Source organism: Porites lutea, chromosome 6, assembly GCF_958299795.1.
Source record: "Porites lutea chromosome 6, jaPorLute2.1, whole genome shotgun sequence".
NCBI classification, from domain to species: domain Eukaryota; kingdom Metazoa; phylum Cnidaria; class Anthozoa; order Scleractinia; family Poritidae; genus Porites; species Porites lutea.
In genome coordinates this window covers 24,289,865-24,313,596 of record NC_133206.1, presented here as the reverse complement: position 1 = coordinate 24,313,596, position 23,732 = coordinate 24,289,865, and the positions used below count along the sequence as shown (strand labels likewise).

The 23,732-nt window shown below is 39.7% G+C and overlaps 1 protein-coding gene across 1 annotated transcript; it reads right to left on the bottom strand.

Annotated features, from left to right (window-relative positions):
- LOC140942257 (lipase maturation factor 2-like) lies at window positions 1-23,641 on the bottom strand. The gene is made up of 22 exons (XM_073391219.1): window positions 23,474-23,641; window positions 23,094-23,144; window positions 22,617-22,733; window positions 21,296-21,501; window positions 20,790-20,818; window positions 20,076-20,189; window positions 19,747-19,897; window positions 18,615-18,688; window positions 16,420-16,498; window positions 15,643-15,808; window positions 14,554-14,622; window positions 13,902-14,138; window positions 12,739-12,844; window positions 12,026-12,125; window positions 11,425-11,540; window positions 10,455-10,524; window positions 9,493-9,547; window positions 8,562-8,799; window positions 2,949-3,063; window positions 2,491-2,660; window positions 1,885-2,158; window positions 1-966 (listed from the first exon to the last, which is right to left on the bottom strand). Exons 1-22 carry the CDS (start codon window positions 23,586-23,588, stop codon window positions 955-957), a joined length of 2,664 nt encoding a protein of 887 aa, XP_073247320.1. The 5' UTR covers window positions 23,589-23,641; the 3' UTR covers window positions 1-954.
- Between the last annotated feature and the right edge of the window lie 91 nt (window positions 23,642-23,732).

The window sequence follows — 23,732 nt, the reverse complement described above, 5'->3', positions numbered from 1 at the left end:
TACAACTCGCTCATTTTATTATAAGAATGTTAGTGATAGCGAATACATGATATTACGAAAAAAAAAGCGGGAATTACAAATTTGTGGTTTGCTAGTGGTGTCAAAGGAAGCCTTAAAACGTGGTTGGCTTATAAGCGAAATAGTTTTCGCTGACATATAGATGATAAGTCTGTAAGCCGAGGGGGGGTAATCGGCTCCTGTGGCCGGGTCGTCTTTGCATTCCTAATCCCCAGGTGTCTTTCCTTCTGATAAACTCCTACCCAGATACCGTGTTCAACTGCTTGCTGACGAAGCCGAATGTCGAAGGCTTCGTCGACAAGAGATCTGGATACAAGATCTTGTCTATTAAGAGCGTTATCGCAAAGTACGGCGGAACGTACCCTGTTGCAGGTTTAAATATATTTCCCTTTTTCGCTCGCCATTTTTTGGCCCGCTCCCTACCATCCGAGTTCCTAAAACTGGCTAATCAGGAAGAGGGCCTTCATCTGGCTGCTTTTTTATTTCTCCCGTTTCGTTTATTGGTATACGTCCGCCGTCACCTAGTCTCCAACAAAGAACGGCTGCGAAGGAGACTAGCTGTCACCTTGATGGTCTTGCTTATCACAAAATCGCCCATCTTGTGGACGATCGTTGTTTTGAGTGTCTGTTGAACTTTATTGCGTTGGTTCCACTGGCTAAATGTCCCTTCAAGTTACACAACACTTGAACAACTGAGCTGCTTAGCAAAATTGCCGCTGTAGATCTAACATTCGGTTGTCAGTATTTCGAACTCTATCAGCTTGTTCACGACTGGTCTTTCTTGAGATTGCTGCATTATCGACCCTTGTAACTGCCTGAGCTTCAATAGCACTTCTGTAGTACTGTCATAGAATTACAGTGAAGGTTTCAACTCTTTCACGCCTGTAGATCGACAGATGTGGATTACTCCACATGATAGCCCTGTGTGACTCCTTTTTAAGCTTTCTTCTGTAAAGAACAAAAATTACCAAGAAAATATTAAACTTAGATTCCAGTCTACTGAAATTAAAATGGAATTTACATACAACGGAACCTCTATGTGCGACCACACGTCATAAGTGACCAACTCCTGTTAACTACCAATCTTCCAAAACTTCATACAGAATAGGTTTTTGACCTTTTAAGTCAATTTGCAATAGCTGGAGTCTGTCGCAAGTGACTATCTTAAAGTTGGAATTTCGTTCGAGTGCTTTTCAAGGTTAACTCCGGTAAATGTACACTCTTCGCGGCTGATGACACTTCCGTCGGGCATTGATCACTCCGACGTCGGGCATTGATCACTCCGAATAAAAATCATCAACAGTGAACCCGTGGAAGACGGAGAACACACGGAAAAATAAATTTGCCCTCATTTGACAGAGAATCAGTGAGGGCTCGAATCACACACCCACAAATGACAAAGGTAGTTGTCAATTATTGTTTACAAATTCACAGTTGTTTTTCCGGGGATGGGGGGGGGGTGGGGGGGGGGGGGGTTGCGGGGGCTGCGTGTGGAGGTCTATTCCTTGGGATAGCGACTGTTGACATACCCTAGCAATCAGGTAAGAAAAAAACCTCCTGCCCCCCAGGGTACTGTCACGCGATCTAAAGTTGGTAATACAGTCGACTAGCGATAACTCAAACCAAAATCGATTTCTCCTGGATGTAATTTTTGTTTCCCTTCAAATCATTTCTACATAATTTTACCCTCGATACCAGATAAGTGTACTGCAGTCCGAAACAGTGATAGCAACCGTGCTAGTCACCAGAACAAGTCACTTGTCACCGGTTATTTGCTACGAAATCCCGATAACTCGAACTGTTTTTCGATACCCTCAAAGGTTTGAGTTATCGGGAGTCGACTGTACACCCTCAACCATCGTATACCTTGCCTAAAGGCCACTTGCTCTTCAACAGTGTTTTACATCTTTGTAAAATTTCTTGGAATTTACTATTTATAACCTCACACCAAAGCGCTATTCTCTTTCGTATACTTCTGTGAATCGTACGGAATTTTTGCACGAGACTAGAGCAATCAAGACATTTCCCACAAGTCCATGAGACTCTTGTCACGTGATTTTCCTTATCTCTTTGTTTCGGTAAATCAGCGGCTTTCACCGGCGGCTCACTTTTGTTCTGAGCTCTAATCAAAGAAAAGGAGCTAAAGTAAAAACAAAAACGAAAAACATTAGCTTCGTGGAGGCAGGGGTATAAGCACTACTTTCGTGAAGTAGGTATAACGACTGAACAAAGGAAAACTTGTATTAAACGGGAATAACTTAAACAAAAACTTCAAAGGGACGGAGCTAATTTTAAACGCCATCTTGAGCCAAGACTCAGTTAACCTCATCTTACGCTTATTTTATAAGATACTCGTGGAAAAAATAAAAAAAAGAAAAAAAAAATCTTGATGTCGAGTCTGCGTGAAAGAGTATTCTTTAAAGTGCACTTTTTTGCAAAGCAAACAGTTGTGTTAGTAGGAAAAAGTCTTACCAAAACGTTTTACCAGTCTTCCTCCACCAAGCCTTGAAAACAAGACACGTGACTACTGTAAAGAGCAAGACATTGATCAGAGTGGTGGGTGATACGCGTCTGTGTCCTTCTCTTAAGTCTCGGATGAGTGGATGAAGAAAGCCCCATGTTACCTCCGGCACGAAGTTTCGCTAAAAAAAGCAGAATAAATACGGCTTCTATGAATTCAGTACCATAGCCTTTGCGAAATAAAAGCTGCTTTTATTGTCTTGAATACGGCAGGTTAAAGTTGGCTTTGCTCATTTTAGCCCTTCGAGAGCAAAGAAATGAAAGAAAAAAAGGTAAAAAGAATGTCACTGTTGCATTTTAAAACAATCACAGCATGCATAGTTCTCCGTATGACGGTATTTCGTACTTGCCATTGTCTGTAGGGATATTGAAATAAAATCAAGACTACAAAGCAAAAAAAAAAAACTCACCCTGTAAACTCTGTATTTTTCCAGGAGAGCTTCCAGTTCTGAAAACGAACTGTTACTGACGACAAATGGCAAATATTCCTTGACAAACTCGCGCCTCCACCAAGCTTTCTCAGTGCTGCTGATAATATAAGCAGTTAAAGAAATTATAGTTAATTTCTATACTAGCTTATACTTAAACAACTTTGCTGCTTTTGATCGAACGAAGATTCCCTAATTTTCACCTTCACCTGTCTCGAGTCAACAATACCCCCCCCCCCCAAAAAAAGAACAATATCCTCTTTTTTTTTTCAATTTTCAATTTAGTTACTTTTAAGTTTCCATTGCTCACATCTACGGTAGCAAAACACAAAAACAAAAACATTGTTGTTATTTACGTAACAATGACAACAACAACAACTACAACAAACAAAGTCAAAGACTGATAAACAAAGAGCACACTCTTTACCAAAAGTATCTATCAAGCAAGACACAAAACAAACCCACAAAATATAGTGAGCACTCTTTAGCAACTTAATACTTAAGTGAACACTTTAAAGAGCGCGCTTGTCATTAACGGTGACAATTTAACACTGCTGAAATTTCAAACCAGTCAAAAGATTCCTAACACCGAAAAAAAAAACAGAACGCGTAGACCACTAACGTAGTCTTCAAACCAGAACAACATGATGCGTCTATGCCAAGCCCCTACAGTAACAATCCAACCAGATACAAAGAGCGAGCTTGCTACTAGAGTAAAAGGCAAACCAGAAAACAAAGAGTGATCTTGCCACTACAGTAACAAGCAAACCAGAAAACAAAGAGGGTGCTTGCCCAAAAGTAACTAACAACCAAACAGAAAAAAAAGAGCGCAATTACCACAGGGGTAACGATCGAAAACAATTGCTCTTATCGTTGGCGTAACAGTCAATACAGAAAGAAAAGATTGCGCTTACAACTGGCGTAGCAATATATACAAAACAAAAACGACAATAACAACCATAAGCGCGCTCTTAGTTTTGATTGTTTACGCCTGTAACAAGCGCGCTCTTAGTTTTCATTGTTATGCCAGTCATAAGAACGCTCTTAGTTTCAGACTGTTATGCCAGTGATAATCGCGCTTTCAGTTTTGATTGTTATGCCAGTGAAAAGCGCGCTCTTAGGTTTAATTTTTACGCCAGTGACAAGCGGGCCCTTAGTTTTGATTGTTACGGCAGTGATAAGCGCGCTCTTAGGTTTGATTGTTACGGCAATGACAAGCGGGCACTTACTTTTGATTCATTATGCTAGTGATAGGCGTTAATGACAAGCGCACTGTTAGCTTTGATTGTTAAGGCAGAGATAAGCGAGCTCTTAGTTTTTATTCTTACGTCCATGACAAGCGCGCTCTTAGGTTTGATTGTTACGCCAGTGATAAGGGCTCTTAGTTTTGATTGTTATGCCAGTGATAAGCGCACTCTTAGTTTTGATTGTTACGCCAGTGATAAGCAAGCTCTTAGTTTTGACTGTTATGCCAGTGATATGCGCGCTCTTAGGTTTGATTGATACGCCAGTGATAAGCGCGCTCTTAGTTTTGATTGTTATGCCAGTGATAAGCGCGATCTTAGTTTTGATTGTTACGCCGGTGACAAGCGCGATCTTTGTTTTGATTGTTACGGCAGTGATAAGCGCGCTCTTAGTTTTGATTGTTACGGCAGTGATAAGCGCGATCTTAGTTTTGATTGTTATGCCAACGATAAGCTTGTTTTTAGTATTGATTCTTACGCGTGTGATAAACACGCTCTTACTTTTGATTGTTACGCCAGTGACAGGCGGGCACTTACTTTTGATTGTTATGCCACTGATAAGGCCGACCTTAGTTTTGATTGTTACGCGCGAGATAAGCACGCTCTTAGTTTTAATTGTTACGCCCGTGATAAGCACGATCTTAGTTTTGATTGTTACGCCAGTGATAAGCGCGATCTTAGTTTTGATTGTTATGCCAGTAATAAGCACGCTCTTAGATTTGATTGTTATGCCAGTGATAAGCGCGATCTTAGTTTTGATTGTTATGCCAGTGATAAGCACGCTCTTAGTTTTGATTGTTATGGCAGTGATAAGCACGCTGTTAGTTTTGATTGTTATGCCAGTGATAAGTGCGCTCTTATTTTTTTATTGTTACGCGAGTGATAAGCGCGCTCTTAGTTTTAATTGTAACGCCAGTGATAAGTGCGGTCGTAGTTTTGATTGTTACGCCTGTGATAAGTGCGCTATTAGGTTTGATTGTTATGCCAGGGATAAGCCCGCTCTTAGTTTTGATTGTTATGCCAGCAATAAGCGCGCTGGTAGCTTTGATTGTTATGCTAGAGATAAGCGAGCTCTTAGTTTTTATTGTTACGCCAGTGATAAGCGTGCTCTTAGTTTTGATTGTTATGCCGGTGATAAGTGCGCTCTTATTTTTTTATTGTTACGCCGGTGAGAAACACGCTGTTAGTTTTGATTGTTATGCCAATGATAAGTGCGCTCTTAGTTTTGATTGTTACGCCGGTGATAAGTGCGCTCATAGTTTTGATTGTTACAACGGTGAGAAGCACGCTCTTAGTTTTTATTGTTATGCCAGTGCTAAGTGCGATATTAGTTTCTATTGTTACGCCAGTGATAAGCGCGATCTTAGTTTTGATTGTTAAGCCAGTGATACGCGCGCTCTTAGTTTTGATTGTTACGCACGAGATAAGCAGGCTCTTAGTTTTCACTGTTACGGCAGTGATACGCGAGCTCTTAGTTTTGATTGTTACGCCGGTGATAAGCGCGATCTTAGTTTTGATTGTTATGCTAGTGATAAGTGCGCTCTTAGTTTTGATTGTTACGCCGGTGACAGGCGCGATATTAGTTTTGATTGTTACGCCAGTGATACGCGCGCTCTTAGTTTTGACTGCAAGTGATAAGTGCGCTCTTAGTTTTGATTGTTACACCAGTGATACGCGCGCTCTTAGTTTTGACTGCAAGTGATAAGTGCGCTCTTAGTTTTGATTGTTACGCCAGTGATAAGCGCGCTCTTACTTTTGATTGTTACCACCGTTATAAGCACGCTGTTAGTTTTCATGAATATGCCTGTGATAAGCACACTCTTAGTTTTGATTGTTACGCGTGTGATAAGCATGCTCTTAGTTTTGATTGTAATGCCAGTGATAACCGCGCTCTTAGTTTAGATTGTTACACCCGTGATAAGCACGCTATTAGTTTTCCTAAATATACTAGTGAGAAGCGCGCTATTAAATTTCATTGTTATGCCAACGATAAGCTCGCTTTTAGTATTGATTGTTACACGTGTGATAAACACGCTCTGACTTTTGATGGTTACGCCAGTGATAAGCGCGCTCTTGGTTTTCATTGTTATGCCAGTGATAAGCACGCTCTTAGTTTTGATTGTTAAGCCAGTGAATAGGGGGCTCTTAGTTTTGATTCTTACGCCAGTAATAAGAGCGCTCTTAGTTTTGATTGTTATGCCAGTGATAAGCACGCTCTTAGTTTTGATTGTTATGCCAGCGATAAGCGCACTCTTAGTCTTGATTGTTACGCCCGTGATAAGGGCGATCTTAGTTTTGCCTGTCATGCCAGTGATAAGCACGCTCTTAGTTTTGATTGTTATGCCGGTGATAAGCACGCTCTTAGTATTGATTGTTAAGCCAGTGATAACCGCGCTCTTAGTTTTAATTGTAACGCCAGTGATAAGCGCGCTCTTAGTTTTGATTGTTACGCCCATGATAAGCGCGCTCTTAGGTTTGAAAAACCTGATTTTTTAATCTATTCGTCTAGAGTTCTGGACGGATTTTAACGATTGTCGGCAGAGGCTACTTTTCGCACGCCAGCTTATACCGCGAAAATGTAGCCTGTGCCAACAATCATTAAAATCCGTCCAGAAATCTAGTTCACAATAGACCTTTTTACCGATACGGCGGCCATATTGAATTAATTTGATTTAAAGAGTATTATAGGATGCCCAGGGGGCATGAGCACATTTCGTTTGTATTTTTGAGCGCTTTTCGGGACATTTTTTCTTGAAGATTTCTTAGAATAAGATTCTAATGGGAAAAAAGATCCTTGTGCCGCGTTTGGATGTAATAATGATCGCCTTTTTCCCGAGAAATATACAGTGAAAGACCATATTTCTAATACTAAACTAGAAAAAGGCGATAATTATTACATCCAAACACGGCAAAAGGATCTTTTTTCCCATTACAACCTTATTCTAAGAAAACTTTACGAAAAAATGTCCCGAAAAGCGCTCGAAAATACAAACGAAATGTGCTCATGCCCCCTGGGCATCCTATAATACTCCTTAAACTGAATTAATTCAATATGGCCGCCGTATCGGTAAAAAGGTCTATTGACCTGCTCCCAACGTCAGTGGCTTCATAGCTCAGTTGGTAGAGCATCGCACCGGTAATCGCGAGGTCACGGGTGCAAACCCCGTTGAAGTCCTGAATTTTTTTTTAGGCTTCTTTACGCAATTGCATAAATTGCGTTCATTGCGACGATCATTTCTTCATTTTCATTTCATTTCCGCAGTTCATATATGATTTATTTCATATATCATTAACAGAAAAGGTTTTGTTATATAATGGCTGATATAATCATGGGAAAAGATTTATAACGTGTCTCTAACAAAACAGGGGCAAATCATGCCACAAATTACCAATTTGATAGGAAATAGATTTCCTTGGCGATTTCCTTCCATATGTGAATAATAATTATTATTCTCAAGTGGCATGCTGCCCGTGAGCATGTGATAGGAAAACCAGAGATCTTGAATGTATTATCGTGCGCGAGGGTTTTCATTGCAGTTGAAAATTGGACGGCTAGGTGTTCTCGAACTATAGTGGGTTTATTTCGCCGCAGAACGAGAGCCTTTGGAGCCAAAACAAACTGCCAAGAGGTTTCTGCAGGTGCTGTATTTTTTTTCTTAATATTTTTGTCGAATATGAACGGACAAATGCAGCGTAAGTTAGATAAATAGAATATATTTAATTTCAGCGCGCACGTAGCACAAAATTGGTTGTATTGAAGCGCTTACTGTGTTCGCCGTAGTTGTCTGATTACTCAATTTCTTCCAACAATGCTTTGGGTAAGAACAACGTTTCAGATGAGAGGTAGTTTGTCAGCTCTCTTCCGCCATTTGTGCGTTTACGTTCACAAATGTGTTGGCCTATCATTTTAACATTAAATTTGTCCAACATTTTGTGGAGCGATTGCCTTCAAACTTGCAGATATAAAACTAGAGAGGTCTGAGGCTTATTTGCTGAAGTTAGGGAAAAATATGCCAGGGAATTTCGAATCTGTTTCCATAAATGAGGTTTTAAATATATGCCGTTATCTCAAAAATGTTTAAACCTACAAAAAAATAAATAACATTTTCTTAAAGTTCCATCATTATTTATTAAGGATGCAAAAAATCATAGAAATCGGTTGACTCGTTCATTCTAAAAAACGCGAATCAAAAACATAACCTACACGCATTTAAACAGGTTCGGGCCACCTTAAAGAAAAGAAAAAAAAGCGCGCTTGCGATTGTTGTAACAATCAAACCAAAAAATATAACCTGATAGTCACTTATGTAAATAGAGCGCTATTCCAGATAATTGCATTGCGGCACCTTACCTAGGATGTAGAAGTACTTGCCATATGCTGGAAGTATTTTGTGTGTAATGATACATATACAGCTGAGCACGGATAAACTGAGGAGGGGACCTATTGAAAGGAACTTTACCCAGGAGCTGTAATACGTCTTGTTTTCCTAACAACAACTTATGGATGAAACTTAGAAACCAAGGATTTTCAGTGTAGGATTCCAAAGCAGCGAACCATAATTGCCAGTCCAAGCGAGGCTGATGAGGCGCTGAAATAGAACATAAATAAACCAAAATTTGCAAATATAGATTCATAAAAATACTCAATCAGGATTCCACGGAAATACTCAAACGAGGCTCAAACGTCATAAATTAACCACTGACACACCCAACAGAAGCGCGGGAAATATCTAACAGTGAGGGGCACAAGTAAGTGTTGACCAGTGCGTGAAAGTATGTAACCACGCCAGGAGCAGGTCAATACGAGGATTGGAGGAAGCAGATGGATGCGATGTATGCGTTGTACGATAAACATCGAGGGATCGAAGAACATGAACTAGTAACCACACAGAAGGAAATGGGTAACTAGTATTCATCACAGGAAATCTAATATTGTAATTAGAATCTCAGATAACTCAAGACATAGCGCCAGTGCAAAGCACGAGAAATTATGAAAGGGCAAAAAGCATGGTAGCTTATGTCAAGATATTTAGACTCGAAAAAACTTATCACTAGCGTGAAATTCAGGAAACAGATAAAAAGGACGTCAAACAAAGAAAAAACTGGAAACCTTCATTGTCACCAAGCGTGAGAAAACATAATTCCATTCATTTTCATTCTCGGCCTTGCTATTTACCTTCGTTGATGTCTGAAAGCTCTGGATTATGGCTGCTTTAGTTTACGTTGATCCACATGACAGCAAAGCTTGCTTATAAAAGTAAACATCTTGTAGTAATACTCACCAACAAAGGGCGGTGGCTGATAAATATTCCCAGGCTTATAAAGAAAGTTGTATTCCTGCCACATGAAATAAAATGACTTAGAACGGTAAATTACTTATATTTACTTGGACTTCTCTTCTCTTGTCACTTTCTGTCTTAAAGGATCTATGTATGTCACGATATTACCGTTTTAGGACAATTTTGTGCTCAAGTCATTACTTAGTAACTTAACCCATACACAAAATGCCCGTGTAGAGTTATAAAGTAGATACCAAACAAATTTCATAAGTGGGCGAGGGGCAGTAACTGCAATAATTTTCCCGGTTAGTTTTGCAGGCATTGTATTAAAACTTGAAAAGGTTGGCCCAATTTTTTCACGTTGCAATCCATTTCCGTCCTTGCCATCCGTTGCAAAAGACGACAGGAAACAGTTTCAATGGCAAAATAAAGTCTTAAATAACAAAATTATACCATTATTTTGCAAATTAAACTGATGCGAGAAAGGTTTTTAAAAACGATTACAAATAACGTGACATAACCCCTTTAACTTTGTGGTAACTCAACGCGTTTTTTCATTCCGGACGTTTCTCTTCCTATCTGACTCAGTACTGTATGGCGGTGATTCTATGGTGTGTGGTGTATTACGTAGCCTGATAAAACAGCCGACATTTCGCGACGCCACCACTGGTTCCGTCGTGAAATAACGTCTGAGAAACGAGAGCAGAAATTCCATACTGATGACGCGTCGTTTCCCAGATTTAGGTAGTTCTTCTGATTGGTTAAAGCAAATTTCCCACACGGCTCAACCAATCAGAAACACTACTCAGATCTGGGTTGTGGCGCGTCTTCAGTATGGAGTTTTTGTCCTCTTTTCTCAGACCTTAGGGTCAGGAGAAACCAATGGTAGCGTCGCAAAATGTTGGCTGTTTTATCAGGCTAAGTATTTCGCCGAATGCAATAATGTCACCTGGCCTGTATCTTACCTCCCAGGGTCCCTCCATTGAATTGCTTCCTATGATTATAATTTCCGGTCGCCCACCAACACCAGTCATACTAAAACAGTAATCACACATAGTTACCAATAAATTTGCAACTGCGCATGCCTGGAATTTAGTGCCTATTCACTGCTGGGAAATTTGTTGGGAATCGTTTGCTCTCATTGCTGAAATATCGTTGAAACATAGTTAAATTATAAAAAGAGATTAACCCGTTGGTCGTTCAATTAACTAGGACACTGTGACCTTTTTGAGTGTCCCTCCTGCTGCTGTTAATGGATCTAAACGATGGGGAGGACAGCACTTCTCTGGATTCTCTTGACTTCTTGCGTCAGTCTTACTTCTAAGGTAGGTGAGGAGAGCCTCCGAATAAGCTTGCTGGGACTTCTCTGCATGGGAGGCATTAGGGAGCTTTAGCATTGACGACGGCAACGGCAGCGAAAACGTCAGTTTTAAAATGAATTCCCGTTTTTTCAATCTTTGTCGCATTTATTCCAATTTACTGAAAATGGCAAGTGTAGGCGAATTTCCCTGGAGTTGATTTCTTGACGACCGCACTCAAGTTTAGAGAGAGAAAAAGAGATTCGTCGTCGCTTGTTTACGTCCTCCATAAAACTTGCAATAAGGCATTTTCACGTCGTAGTCGTGCAAGGACGGTGAAGAAATGTACAAAAAAGCGTGATGCACGTGCAAAGTTGTTGTTTTGCGTAATAAACCTATTGCTTTTTTGACGTCCTGGTTGCCGTCGCCGTCGTCGTTGCTAAAGCTCCCTAATGAAAGAGGAGGAGTGGGAGTAAGGGAAAAAGGGAGAGTGGAATGAGACGAGAAGGAAAGGGAATTCCTTTCCTTTCACATTTCGCTCTTTTCTTCCCCTTTCCATTCACATTTAGCGTCTGCTACACAGGCTGGGTGGGACCGCTGGATACATAGTAGGCTTAAATGTAATCTAAGTACACACCTTCTGAACAGTCCGTATGCATTCGTGAGCTCTAAGTAGGCAGTGTCGCCATACAGATTAACAAACAGCTTAGGAAGGCTCCGCTGAACAACGCGGTCGACCGCTGTAAAGGAGTACTACATTTGCAATGAGAAAATTTTTTACAGTAAGCGCCTTAAATACATCAAATCTCAATGTAATGTTATTAGTGCATGGAACTGTTGAATGTGGTCACTGTAGTTGAGGTTTTAAAAACAAAAGATTTTTCACGCAGTCAATAAACAAAGAGGAAAGTTTTACCATTCATTACCACACTGTACGAATCAGTCTTTTTCTGGATAAATATAGAGGGAAAGTTGAACTGCAAGGTCTTTTTAAATGTACGAAGTAGAAAGCTTGAGGTATCTGCCAAAGCTAAGCATTTAGTTACATATCTACTCTCATTGGTCAAATTGTCTACCGATTGTTGTCCACTTTTGCGTCCAAAATCCACGTTTTCTCGTAATCAGTTTTGACCAGAAACAATGCAGCATACATGATAGCCCAAAATAATCTCTGATATAGCAAGAATATAACGAAGCATGAAGCTAAGCAGGAATTTAGTTGTTATACCCTTACTTACCAAACTAACAGCAAACATCAACAAAGCGACGATAGAGAAACCAAGCCATTGAGACAGCTGGCACAACTTTGATCGTGTACAACATTGCTCCAACAAACACCTACAAAACAGCAATCACTTAATAACGAGCGAAAATAGAAAATAGACGGAAAAACCTTTTCAAAAAGTTTAAAACAAAACACAAAGGAAAAGCTGAAACATTGTTCTTCGCATTGTAATGTAAAGCGCATTAGATCATATACCCATTTATTTTCCGCTATATAAATAATAAAGTTATGTAATGTTATGTTATGTTATTAAATGGTCACACTTTTTGTTTACTGATATGAATCGTGCCGACAACCAGAAAACGAAAGCAGTTATTGCGATTAAATTTTCTTCCACTTTTCAGACTTTGTGGCTTAAATTTCAGGTGATGATCGCATCAATGTTTGTCAACCTTAGCGTTTCAGGATTATTCCCTGTTTAGGCTTCCCTCCATTCTAGGCTGCGAGCAAGCTCTCCATGCATTTGGGGGAATGTGAGAATTTACGCTTGTGCCGCCCCTTGGGGCTTCGCCGCTCGCTTCCGCGTTCTCTCGCGGCTCGTTTGGCTCGCCATAATTGGTGCATAATTGATGAACTTGCTCGCAGGCTACCTCCATTCAGGAATCAACCGCGCTAATAAGTGTGACAGGCTTCGGAAACACCGCACCGAAATGAGATGGGATTTACCTGGTTAATGCACCAAGTATTTCAACCATAAGAGACAGAAAACCCATCCATATTGCAAACTGAGTGGCCAGTTGAACTGCGTTTACCAGTTGTTCAGGAGAAAATGCTGTGGAAAAAAAGACATGATAAACAGCAGATGAGAGACGCGTCGTCTGAAGGTTGTCCTGTAGCGAAAACAGTTCAATATCCCTCCTGCTGCTTTGTTAGCATTAAGGTATGGGTAGCCCCTCCCTGTCGAGAAAACGATGGAGGAGTAGCGCGGGGTGCTTATAAGTCAACAGAACAGGAGGGGGCTGGGTGGGAGGGGCGACCTTCTCTCCAGCTTGTATTAACTAACGTGGTCTTAAATAATATAATGCTAATCACGTCATCACGAGGGCTCATGAATATTCAATGGGTTTGAGTAGCAGCAAGAACGATGAACACACTTGGGTAAACAAGAGAGGAGTGTGTTAAATCTCATCGTTTTTTTACCTTTCATTAGAAGATAGTTTGGCACGCAGATACCTCTTCTAAGACCCCTATTCATTCAGTTGGTCCCTTACCACAAACAAACACAAAATAATATTTAACCTTCAAAAACCAGGCAACTCTTTTGAGGAGTTCATTAGATAACACCTCGTAATGGTATCTTCTGCACAAAAGCACCACATTAATTTTGTAAAGTGGAGCATAAGGCCTCTCCAAGGACAAAACTTCCGCTCTTACACGACTTTTTAAACTCCTTCAACAAGAGGGGCAATTTTTCAGGCGAAGGCCTTTTGGCTCCAGTTTCGCCTCAGTACCTTTGTTAAATTCTACTAACAGAACCTTTCTTTCACTTGCTCGATTTGGCGTACTCAAGAAAGACTCTCCATCCATTGCGTCAAGTAAGATCGTTATGCATGTGCTGCTTGTTGCTGGGAAATAGTTTCGAACCCGGGCCTAACAGCCGTGCGCTTGGTACAGCGCATTGAGTTATAACCACCCGTGGTCATCAAAATGGATGCTTGCTCAAGGAAACTCGTTTGACGAGAGAGAAAATAAGATTGACTAGTCCAGAAGTTTGGGCTGTGGCGACTTCAAAGGCCTGACTCGATTCAGGCACAGCCTCCTTTTCTCCTGCTCGCTCAAGAATATAAAAGAAAGCTGTAGTCTCCTGTTATTTTGTAGACAGTTAATACCTGTTTCACAATGAATTGTTCCCTCTTTGGTCAACTTGATATTAAACCACTTGACGGTGCAGACAATCATAGTTATCAGCACGGTAAGGGTTGATAACAGGATGCCTGCCAGCTTGATCCTGTAGACAGTTCGGTTGTGTAGAAATTCTTTGGCTTGTGCGAATTTGGAATTTTCGTAATGCGTGCTCATCCAGTTCAGCACGTGTTCCATTAACTGCGACGTTGTTGAAACGTCCTCTGCCAAAATGAACAAAAAGAAAGTTTAGTATATCGCTGATTCTTGTCAGCGAACATAATACGATTATGATTATGAGGCTCTTTTGCTGAATGATCAGAATGTTAGCAAGCAATGATCAACTGTTCCGTTCCGTGAACTGAAAATGAGGTTAGGGTTTACACAGTAGGTAGCGATCGCTTGACTGTAATACCTGAGGTCACTGGTTCGAGGCTCGGAACCTGGCCAATACTCAGGGTCTTAAAATAACTTAGGAATGAAGGTACTGCCTCTGCCCTGCAAAAAGCTAGACCTTCGCGTGGCTCGGATGATGACGTAAATCGCGTCTTCATTGGGAGACGCAAAAACGGTGCGCTCAGTTAGTACAAAACTTCTTGCTTTTGAGCTGGCAGCCTTTTTTGTAACAAAAATTCTTACCTTGCCTTTCGCTCTCTGGTGGGCAGGATGCTTTTTGTATCTGTTTGTCAGTTCTCTCTTCCTCAATACCTACCCGTAATTCATAATACATAATACTATTGTTAGTTTTTTAACCATAGGCAGCTGCTACCAGCCGTAGCTCTTTTGATCTTTCGATCAAACTGAGAGGCCTGCAAATTGTCAGCCTTTTAATATTTTTAGCGTGGGTTGAAGGGTCGTAATTACAAGAATGTAGCCCTAGTGATGGCTGCTAGTGAAAAATTTCAACGGCCAAAAAGAGCAGAAAATTCACGATTAAAACAAACCGAGTTATTTTTAAGGCGCAGGTATTTACGAAGCCGGCTAGTCTGTTTAATGAGCCTCCTTAGACTTAAAATTATGGGATTGGTTAGCATATTAAGAAAGAATAAAAGAAAAAAAGCCCACTTGCCAAAACATTCAGCCTATAGTGTAAATTGATGAGGAGATATTAGCACCGGCTTGTTCTGATGACTCCATACAAATAATCAGGCTGATTTTTAGCATTCGGAACATTTTTTTCCTCGTTTTTCCACAGTTTCACAAATTTATTTTTGCAACGTCACCGCCTCTCCAGCCTCGTTCCCAGGGAACCCTGGGGACGAGATTGTATTTCAACAAGAGGTGACAATCACATTTTAAAACCAGTCGTATTCGAAACAAATACCTGTTGCGGGCTTCGAGCGTGAGAAAATATGTGATCAATTTGGATTTGCTTTTGATGAGTTGAGAAAATGGTGCGAATTTTTTAACCAATTACAAAACCGAAGCGTACAGTAAGGCTCGTGATGAGCCGTTTTTGATGCCGGCGCTAATATACAGGAAAACTCCGAAATGACTACCTGGCTACCCTGCGAAAGTTTAGCGAGATACCATTTTTTTGGAAAAATCATACCCCTGCTAGTGCACAGTATTTGCTTTAACTAGCCCATTTTAACGTTGTGTGCTTGATAACCTAAGTACCCTGCGGGCCTTTGAGTGGAAAAGAAGAGGCAGCGGTTAATTTTCGCGCTCGACACGACATTAAGGGTAACATGAACCTATGAGGAAGATTAAAACTGAGCCACTTACGCTGGCATCTCTTTATGCAGCAAGAACAAACGCATCTTTTACAGAGAAAGCATTGTATGCGGGACAGGATACACTTGTCGTCCAGTAATGACACGCACAAAACGATGGTCAGTAGATTGAAGAAATTGTAGTTACCAGTGAGAAGAATCAACAGCTGTAGAAATATCTGCAACAATTTCAATACTTAAAACTATTGGAAGTGTGCGATTAAATTTGTAAGATTACGTTAACAAGAAACTCTGTTGTAAGCAACGTTGCAAACAAACTCAATATGGATAAAAAACGACACTGGAATAAAACCTTTTTCTCTCAAGTGATTTAACTTAAAAGAGACTAATAGAGAGGCGAGATCACAAATCAGAGAGCTGGGACCAGGCTCCGCATGCGTATTGGGGAAAAAGGCAAAAAAAAACAAAGGGGGGTTAAACAGTGAAAGAAAGGCCCTTAGCTACAAATTACAGTGACGATAGCTTCCACACAGTTTGATTTTTAAATCCGATCCTTAAGTTTAATAATTGAGTTGTCAATTCTTTACTCATATAAGATTTCTTATATAGTAGGTAGTGAAGGACGACTCTGTGGAAGACATGAATAATAACATAGGGTGCTTAAATAAAGCTCGATTGTTTGTTTGTTTTTATTCTTCTGTGACTATCACTGGTATCCCTTTAACTTCACTCACCCGGACGATCACATCTAACTTTTAACATCCAAAACTCACGGAAAGGGGAAAGATAAGAGATGATGCAGAAAAATTTGATTTTTAGCTTTTCTTACTTCGCTACAGTAGGCAAATACACGGAGAATCCTTACGGGAGAAAACGCCAGGAAAGGGATTCCGATCTCTATGACATATCTGCAGAACAAAAGAACGAAAGGCAACAAAACGTCTTCTTAATCGTTGTAAGATACTTATATCCCGAGGAGTGAACTCTGCTACGAGAATAATGAAGACTTCCAAACTGGCAAGGTGTCCATAAAATACTCACAAAAATGGAGCCAAAGAGGACTACAAACGTCACTACCAAAATTAGATTTTTTTTTTACCAAACATCGAGAAAATTTGCAAGCCTACAAAAAATCCTATTGTCCAAAGAGAACTGAGAATTTTGTAAGGAGACTACGTCTTCAAGAAAGTGTCGTATTTATAGTGTTCGTTTCCTTGCAGCAGAGTTCAGTGTTGGACGTTATAATTTTCTGACGAAGAAACGTGAATCAGGGCATGAAGACCGTTTATTAACTGTCAGTTAAAACTGTTAGGTTGTTTTTTCGGTTAAAAACGCGCATGACCAGTCAGTTAGCGTGAGCTAGTGTCACTTGATCGATACCAACGTGATACAATCATCTAAATTACCGCAATGAAGGTATTGCGGCCAGCACCACATTACCGATAGTTATTGGCATTTCTTTAACAATTATTCCTCGAGCCCGAATGGGCTCTGAGTCAATAGCCCATGAGGCCGAACTCCGAATGGGCTATTGACTCAGAGGCCATTCGGGCTCGAGGAATAATTGTTTTAGCAAAATCCAACTAGTTGGTCAAACATATCGAGAATAAAAAACTTTTAGCTACACTGTAATTTTCAGGGAGTTATAATAACTCCTCTAGTGGGGCTAATTTAACTCCTTACAGTGGAGTTATTTTTCGTGGAGTTATTTTAACTCCAAAAAGGAGTTTAAAGAACTCTTTTTCAGGAGTAAAAGTGACCCCAGATATTGAGGAGTTAAAATAACCCCAAAAAAGGAGTTATCCTGTACCTAAAATTTTTACTCCACTTTCAGAGTTAAATTAACTCCAAAAAGAGTAAAAACAACCCATGTAAGGAGTACAAGTAACCCCATTTCGGAGTAATTTTAACTCCAGACTGGGAGTAAAAAGAACTCTTTTTCAGGAGTAAAAATGACCCCAAATTCGGAGTTAAATTAGGAGTTAAATAACCCCAAAAAAGGGGTTGTCCTGTACCTAAAATTTTTACTCCATTTTTGGAGTTATAATAACTCCCTAAAAATTACGGTGTAGTTAAAGCTAGACTTTAATCCTTTTTGCCGCCAAAAAGCCGGCGCTTTTCGCTGCTAGTGGGCTATAACGTATAGCCTAGTAGTAGCTCAACCAATCAGAACGCAGCATTGATAATAGACCACTAGCTGGATTTTACTAATGACCCTTATTCTTCACTCCAACACTGCTGGTGGCTTTGCATATTTATTCCCATCAAGATCATTGTCAACTAATCCTATATCAAAATGTGTAGTTAACATGGACGATAAAATCCAAATGGTCCCTAGCATGGGTAGGACTGAGCTTTCACAACGGCGAAGGCGACGAAAATAGTCACGTACATTCGCATTCTTCCAAATTTCATCGCGATTATTCTAACTCGCTCATCTTGTCAAATGTTTGAAGGCGAATTTTGCCAGAGGTAAACACTTAGGCACTGCACCCAAGATTGAGGAGAAAAATTCTTTGAGGTGTTTTCACGTCCACCAACGTCATTAATTGAGAAATTAGTATGTGTAATCAAATTTTGACTAGTAAAATTAGGGAGTAATTTCACGCGAGTTTAGGCGAGGGAAATTATTAGGATTTGGACAAAACGCGCGTGAAATTACTCCCTAATTTCACTGGTCAACATTTGATTACACATACTAATAGTCGTGCAGCGACTACAACAAAATTTGTAACAAAAAGTATGGTAGAAGCGAAATTATGGGATTTGTCAATTACTTGTAACAACTTCTGCCTTTTTACGTTTCATAATCGTCGCGTCGCTGCATAAGTTCCCAAAAATTGGTTTCGAACGAGGTCTCGCTCAACGTACATCTAGTCTCACTTCGCTTAAATAACCGGCAGGAAATGTTTTTCGTAGTGCATGATCTTCATATACCGCACGTTTAACACTAAATTAAATAAATGGAAACAAAGCGCAGTAGCAACAGTAACTTTCTATTTACCATTTCGTTTTCCTACTTACGTGAAAACAACGCTGAGTCGATGAAAGGAAGAGGGAAGCTTCTGAAAATACCAGGCCACAGGTGTAGGGATACACTGAAACAGCAATGATAACAAATAACAAATAAAGCTGAACCTCTACCGACAAGTCGCCACTTAATGGTGGTTGGCCGCTCAATAGAGGTTCCTAATAAATAAGCATAATATTAAACAGAAACATTTATCTTGAAACAAATACGCGACGGGAGCGACATGGCTGCTCCACAATCAGACACCTATATCGGGCTGCAATTTCCTTCATCATACTTCTATAACGACCGCAAAGAGGTTCAACAATAAAAGAGATTCATGCTTGCAGTCTGCTGTTGTTTCTGAAATATATGTTAATTCAACTGAATCGGAAAGAAGAATTGCTCTTTTATATTAATCTGCAATTCTTCTTCATTGTTAACTTTACCATACGTAGCTAATTCTTTCATGCGTTGACTTTTTTTACACATTCAGATAGAAAAAAACATCATGAACTCTCTGTGACAGAAAAAGGAACCTTCTTTTTGATCATTTGACGTTGTTGTGATACCTACAAGGCGACATAGGGCGCTTTCCATGAAACCAAAACTTTTCGAAAACTTGGAAACGGCGGAAAATGGTACAGAAGTTTCCCGGAAAAGTTTCCAGAAATTCTGGAAACTGTTGAATTTCCTAAATGCGAACCATTTAACCGAAAGTTCTAGCTTTTCCGGAAGCAAGTTGAAAAGAAAGAAAACTTGCGGGAAATTTTTTTCGAAAATTTGGGCATACCTTGCAAGGTTGTCCTGTTTTTGGAAATTTAAAAAAGTGCTGTTGCATTTGCGCCTGCTAGTTGCCGAAAATTCAAACCGGACGTTTCGGTTGAATGGAAAGCGCTCATAGGAACGAAAATGAAAAACCCCAGCCTAGTCCCCAGGCGTTTTCGGCTCGGTCATTCCTGGACCCTACCATGAGCTGTGACGTCACGGGATCAAGAGAGAACGCCTAGGGACTGGGCTGGAAAAACCCACTGTTCGTTCGCGCGCTTTCGCAGCTTCGCCGCTTATTTGTGCGCCCGCCAGACAAAACCACTAGTTACGCAGGCACTCAACTCGCCATGTACTGTACTTTCTTTTCCACCTGACCTGTGATTCATAATGCCAGTTTAGAGCAGTAAGATTCCACCAAGTTTTATCCATGTAGGTTAATTTGACAACACCGGAGGCAAACATGAGCCGGAACAACAGCCACTTCACAAGCCATAGCATTATACTGTCATGGTGTCTAGAAATATTCCTGTGAAAATAAAAATAAAAACAAATATTAGCATTAAACAAATCAAAATCACTTGGAATTCGTGGAAGAGTCCTTTGTCTTGCGCTCAGTCTGTTACAGTGCAGTAGTGACGTAGTGGTCAGTGATTGTTTGCTTTTTTTATCGTTATTTATTTATTTATTCATTTCCTATTATGTACCTGACACGCCTCATCTTCAGGAAGAAGCATTTTCCTAATTTCCACGGAGTGAAAGAAATATTCCACGGAGCAATCAGGAATGCTAGAAAACCACTTTCCCATAATAGTGCATCCCTGATGTAACACAAAAAATGAAATAACAACTTGAAGATGATTAATCTGGCAAACAATTAGCCTGCAAGGTATAACCTGTGTAGCAGGCGCTTGGGAGTAACATGCGATAAAAAACGGGGCACACGAAGGACGTGGGCGTGTCTCCGTTGAGCGCCCCGTCTTTTATCACATAATTACTTCCCAAGCACCTAATACACAGGTTATAACTTGCAGGCTTCTTTCCTGCGCCCATTACTTTCAAGGGCCTTCTATGTAAGCTCCCTGCATACCTGCATGGCAGGTACATGAAAAAAAAAAAAAGGCGTAAAATTAAAGAGCAAGGACACTAACCGCGAGAGAGAAGAATGTACGTCAGGTTAATCTTGTAAAGCGACAAGATTTTTTTCCTCGGAAGGCTGGAATTAAGCCAACGGAAATTTTCCACCCTAGGGAGCGGAAAAAACTTAAAGGCCTTGCAGGAAGACTATCCTTCTCTCCTCACGCGTGTCGTACTCCCTCGTGTGCATCGCGTCTTATATTTCTTACGCACCTTCCCTACCATCAGTACTATACTATAAATAAATTCCAACATGACCATCATGTAAATTCGCTTCAACTTACCACTGATAGCGTATGAAAATCTGGCCAACCTGACAAAAATATAGAAATGAATTATATGAAAATAACATCTTTAAAAGTTCTACAGAGGATGCACTAAATAACTTGAAAATCTTACTCACCAGTGATTTATATAAAATTACAAAACAGCTTACTTGTAACTACTGTTATGTTTCGTATAATTTCAAATACTTATTGAAAGTTCCCGTATGAATTAAAATGTAACTGATTCTTCAAACGTGCCTTATTATGTCAGCTTTTATAGGGAAACTGATAAACAATAATTATTGTAACATTTTTAAAAATTATAGGCAGATCTACTTGCACTGTAAGTATAATCACAAATTACGATTAATGACACAAAGTTGAAATGAGGAAAGACTGGGCAACCTTGTTAGAAACTAATGGGCATTTGACAAAACATCTGTCAAATGTAGGATTTTATTCCAACAGTGGTTATGAAGTTTTTAGATTTCTCATTATTTCAATATCACTCTAGCTGAACTCACCGGCAACATAGAGTAGTAAAGAAACCACAGCGTCAGAAAACCCAAGCAGTCTCTACACCTCTGTGACACAAGGAAAACAAGAGACAGTACAATACCCAGTATGCAGAGGAATTCCATTCCAGTGGGTGTGTCTAGTCCTAGATATGGTCCCACCCATAAAAGGGTGGGTGTCTTCTGGAATAGTGAAGTAAAAGATGTGTCCAGAACTAAAAGAGCATAATAAGAGTCAACAGATTTTGTTGGTATTACTGTATCTCTAATTGTGCAAAGAGGACTGCAGACTGGATGGAGCAAAATGGTAAAGGTCAATTAAATGTGAACATATTAGTGCCTGTACCTGTACATGGTAGCAACAGTAGAGTGTTAAAAGGGTTCAGCCATGTCTGCTTTTTTATTGTTGTTGTTGTTTTTTTCTGGATGTCATGTTATAAGTTGACAACAGGCCATTTGCACGATGATGTCATTTTACTTCTATGACCAGACTCCTTTTCATTTTTCCTTCAATATTATTTTAAACTTGGTAATCCCAGTGAGGTTTAAATGACAAAAGTTCTAATTTCCAAGAGAAAGCAAAACCCTGAAGGATTCTGGTCATAGTAGTAAAATGATGCCATCATGCAAATGGCTTATTATTATCAAGTATGAAATATAGAGATTACACTGGGTTCAATATTTTAATTTTCATTTAATTTAAGGGTTAATGCATCAAAGGATAGAGGTTAGCCTATGAGGAAGTAGTTGAACATGAGGTTACTAGACGACTCAAAGTGGAAATCTTGTCCTCTAAACCACTTAGCCATCCTCTATTCTGAATTTATTGACTGATGGCTTTGAAACAAAGGTTACCATTAAAGTGATCTAAGGCACCTATTCTAGGTTGTAGTATTGTTTCTTTTTTATGAGAGATGGGGAATAAAGCTATAACTTGAGATCAGGCTCTATTTTAAATTCACTTAGTACATGTGAATGTTGTGGTTCAGTTTTATCCTGGGTTTACATTTGTAAATTTTATTTCCCTTTGTTCTAAACTCATCATACCTTAACATTCTCATAAACAAAGGAAAATAAAATTTAAACCAAGGATAAAATTGAACAACAACCTAGATAAAATCCTAGTGACTATGTAACAGAGAAAGTAAAAAAAAATTGTGCCTGGTATCAGGCTAATAATTAAAAGCTGCTTTGAATTTTATGGATAACTAGATACAGAATTCTTATCCTGCCAATACAACAATGCTATCAAATCCATCATTAGCATGAAGCTGTAATTTCAGCTGTATTATTATTTTATAGCTCCATGCTCATGTTATATAAGTCTTACTGTGGCAACTGTTGCAAGACTTCATGCAGTTCTCAATCATCCATCCATAGTTTTTCTTGCATTCTCCGGCTGCTGCCCACTGGCCACAAGAGGAACTCTTATCTGTACATATTGACACTGCAATATTAAAAAGGTTCACTGTAGGTACAGGTAATGTACAGCATAGCAATTTACATTACCAGAAAGGTATTGAATGGAGTACAATAGAGTATACATAATGTACACCGGCGGTACGTTGCACATTGTCAAACAAACAGTCACAATTTCGATTACAACCAGCGACAAATGTTGTTAAAAAGAGATCCCGATATTTATCACTGTAAATTTCTATCCCTGTCTCAGTGGAATATCTGATCTGCTTCAAAAGTCTGGTTAGTCTTGAAAGAAACAATAGAAGGCACTGCTCAAGAAAGTAAGGTATGAAAAAGTATGTTGGTCAGAATTATGCTGACATTAAACAACGTAAGGTGAACTTACAGTCATGCAATATGTAACTAGCAGGAAGAATTCCATCATGACCATAAAGACCTGTAACAATAAGGTTAAACATTTGTAGTAGCTAAACGGTAAACACTTAAAGATCAAAATCAAAATCCAGTAAAAGATCCTGAATGACTCTGAACAGTAATTTTTACACGAATGTTATCAAATGAAACTGATCAAGTTGAATTTTTACATTTTATAGATTTTAGGTAAAAACATCTGAAGAGTATATTTAATCGCTGCTGTTGTTATCGTTTGACTAGCGATCGCTCAGTTACAAACTCGCGGACCGACATGTACACTGTATCCTCTCATCAGTGGGTACAGAACAGTTATAAGTCATCATACCAAAAACATTGGAAGGGTCCACGTACCTGGTATTTGTATGTATAGCGAGGTGAAAGCAAATAAATAAATTGCTGCCATGCACCAAAGGAAACCCTGACGAACCACCTGTTGAGGCGCTCGACATTTTGCCACTGCGGTCATCTTATAAACATTGCTCAGAATTTCCTGGGGCAAAAGCTTGTAATTTTAGACTTAAAACGTTTCTTTGTGTATTGATGGCATGTTTATCTGCAATGTAGATTCAAAGCAATTGAAAACTTTCCTGTTTTCATTTCGAATTGGGCG

Bases quoted from the DNA above. Each gene is read 5' to 3' on its own strand.
- LOC140942257 (XM_073391219.1), bottom strand. From the start codon at position 23,588: ATGACCGCAGTGGCAAAATGTCGAGCGCCTCAACAGGTGGTTCGTCAG. The intron at 15,809-16,419 runs GTAAGAAAAGCT...AAATTGTTGCAG, and splicing joins TATTTGCCTACTGTAGCGAA to ATATTTCTACAGCTGTTGAT. The intron at 11,541-12,025 runs GTAAGTAAGGGT...TTGCAAATGTAG, and splicing joins TGATGTTTGCTGTTAGTTTG to TACTCCTTTACAGCGGTCGA.